We start from the raw sequence: 2,253 nt of genomic DNA on the forward strand, positions 1-2,253 counted from the left end.
GTATTACATCCTAGACTCAGGATTCATCTATCATTATTGCTCCTTACATGATTACTTAGAGTGACTCCTCGCATTGTTCTCAGTTTTTAGCGAAGATATCGCGGTATTGTCTTGATCTTGTATGTTTTTGGAGTTACTCTGATAACCATGGGCTCTTCAAGGTCATGTCAAGGTCAATGCATACTAGTTGACGTTCAATTCTATATGTCACATATAACCATGATCTTGAATTTCGAGGCATGAAACTATTATAATTGGTGAAGTTACAAAAGTAGCTGCATAATATCCAATCCAATTAATTAAAGATTGTTTACCCATTATTAATTTATTTTGACAATATTTTATTTCCCTTTCATGTTAATGAAATCCATAAATATTTAAAACACTTTCGATTTACCCTTAATTTCTTATTCTCCACTAACAACAATCGAATTTAGTCGACGTTTCAATTTGTTAGAATGACCACAATAGAAAAAAATGTAAAAAATGCTACATTTACGGCTTTATCACCGATTTATTATGTTTCAAGATTACTTGGTATCGCACCTTATTACATGGACAAAACGAAAAAGTTTAAAACGTCATCGAATTCTTATAATATATGGTTTATTCCTTTACAAGGAATAATTTTCGTTTCGACCTGTTACTATTTGGTGGTATTCATTAATTTTATGAAAACCGTTTCGGTTTTTGCTTATTTAGGAATGACAGTTTACAGTTTAACAACGATCATCCAAATAATTTACATCGTAATAACTAATTCTGTCCTTAAAAATAAACGAGTACGCTTATTAAACGAATTAGAAAGAAATCGAAGAAATTTAGAGAAAATTGGGATTATAGTGGATTTTAATGATATTAAAAAATATTTTTTATTCTACATTATTATTTTAAACGTATTCGTTTTTGCGGATTTTTCGTTTATTTTAATATGGCATTATGGCGATTATAAAAATTTATTACTCACGATTCATGTTGCGATTGTTAACGACATTTTTTATGTTATTCCAACTGTTGAGATTATACAGGTATCGTCTTGTATTAGATTATACGGGGAATGTATAAACGGTATTAATGAGTATTTAAAAACGTTTCTTCGCAATAATAATTATATTAATTTAAAGAAAACTTTAAATTCTTACATAGAAACTTATAAGAATCTTATCAATTTTAACGATTCAATTTCTAGTTTAATTGTTATTAATTTTACAACAAATTTTACTTTAATCGTTTTGGAGATTTATAGCAGTATTCTTCCTGTTATGAAACATAATTTAAATCCACTCATTATCTTGCAAATTTTTATCATATTTTTATCTGGATTGGGAGTAATTTTTTGTTTGTCTGCTTATGAATATTGTAAAATAAAGGTAAGTTAATTAAAAAATTAACGAAATCATAACATTTTTGTTTCAGCTAAATGCAACAAAAAGTGTTGTTTTTAATTTAATGTTGAATGTAAATGATGTTCGAATGAAAGAGGAGGTAAGATTCTTTTATAATTAATTTTCTAATTTCATTTATTAATATCTTGTTTTTAGTTAAATGGTTTTACTTTAGCAATGGTTCATTTCAAACCGGAGTTATCAGCTTTATTATTTAATTTAGACTTTAGAATGATAACGACGGTAAATTAGTCATTTTATGCTTTTTAATTACACGTTAATTAAATTATTTTTTAGTTATGTGGAGCAATTAATACTTACACTTTATTATTAATCCAATCCGATTATAACGTGGATGTTTATAGTATATACAGAAATCAATCAAATTCATAAATAAATCTCATTTTATTGTAATTCCTTCGTCAACTTCCTCAACATCTACAGTGTGTTAATTAATTATCGTACCCGACGTCATCATTGCAAGTATGCAACCAATATCACAGTGCAATACGCATCATACGTAAATCGCATATTGCAATAAAAATACTGTGATATTGGTTGCATACTTGCAATGATGACGTCGGGTACGATAATTAATTAACACACTGTACTTTCCCTAGTCATTGCTCTTCGGCGGACCTTTTACATCGTAAAAGTCATTTCTAAAAATCGATTGTTAAGAAGAAACTGGATGCATCTACTTTTCCAGCATATTTCACAATTCCGGGACAGAATTTAGAAAGTATTTTAATTGTGAAGAAGAGCAAACAATGAAAAGTTCGCCAAATGCACGAAAATGGAGATTTAACAGAGACTCAGTATCCAACATTCACCGATATGGAGCTGGGGGACAACCTCCAACTCATAG

The 2,253-nt window shown here is 28.7% G+C and overlaps 1 protein-coding gene across 1 annotated transcript; it reads left to right on the forward strand.

Annotated features, from left to right (window-relative positions):
* The first annotated feature begins 458 nt into the window (after positions 1-458).
* On the forward strand, positions 459-1,778 carry LOC139429512 (putative gustatory receptor 28b). The gene is made up of 4 exons (XM_071195283.1): positions 459-1,370; positions 1,417-1,485; positions 1,542-1,628; positions 1,683-1,778. Exons 1-4 carry the CDS (start codon positions 459-461, stop codon positions 1,776-1,778), a joined length of 1,164 nt encoding a protein of 387 aa, XP_071051384.1.
* Positions 1,779-2,253: the final 475 nt, after the last annotated feature.

This window comes from Onthophagus taurus, chromosome 3 (genome assembly GCF_036711975.1).
Source record: "Onthophagus taurus isolate NC chromosome 3, IU_Otau_3.0, whole genome shotgun sequence".
Taxonomy (NCBI): domain Eukaryota; kingdom Metazoa; phylum Arthropoda; class Insecta; order Coleoptera; family Scarabaeidae; genus Onthophagus; species Onthophagus taurus.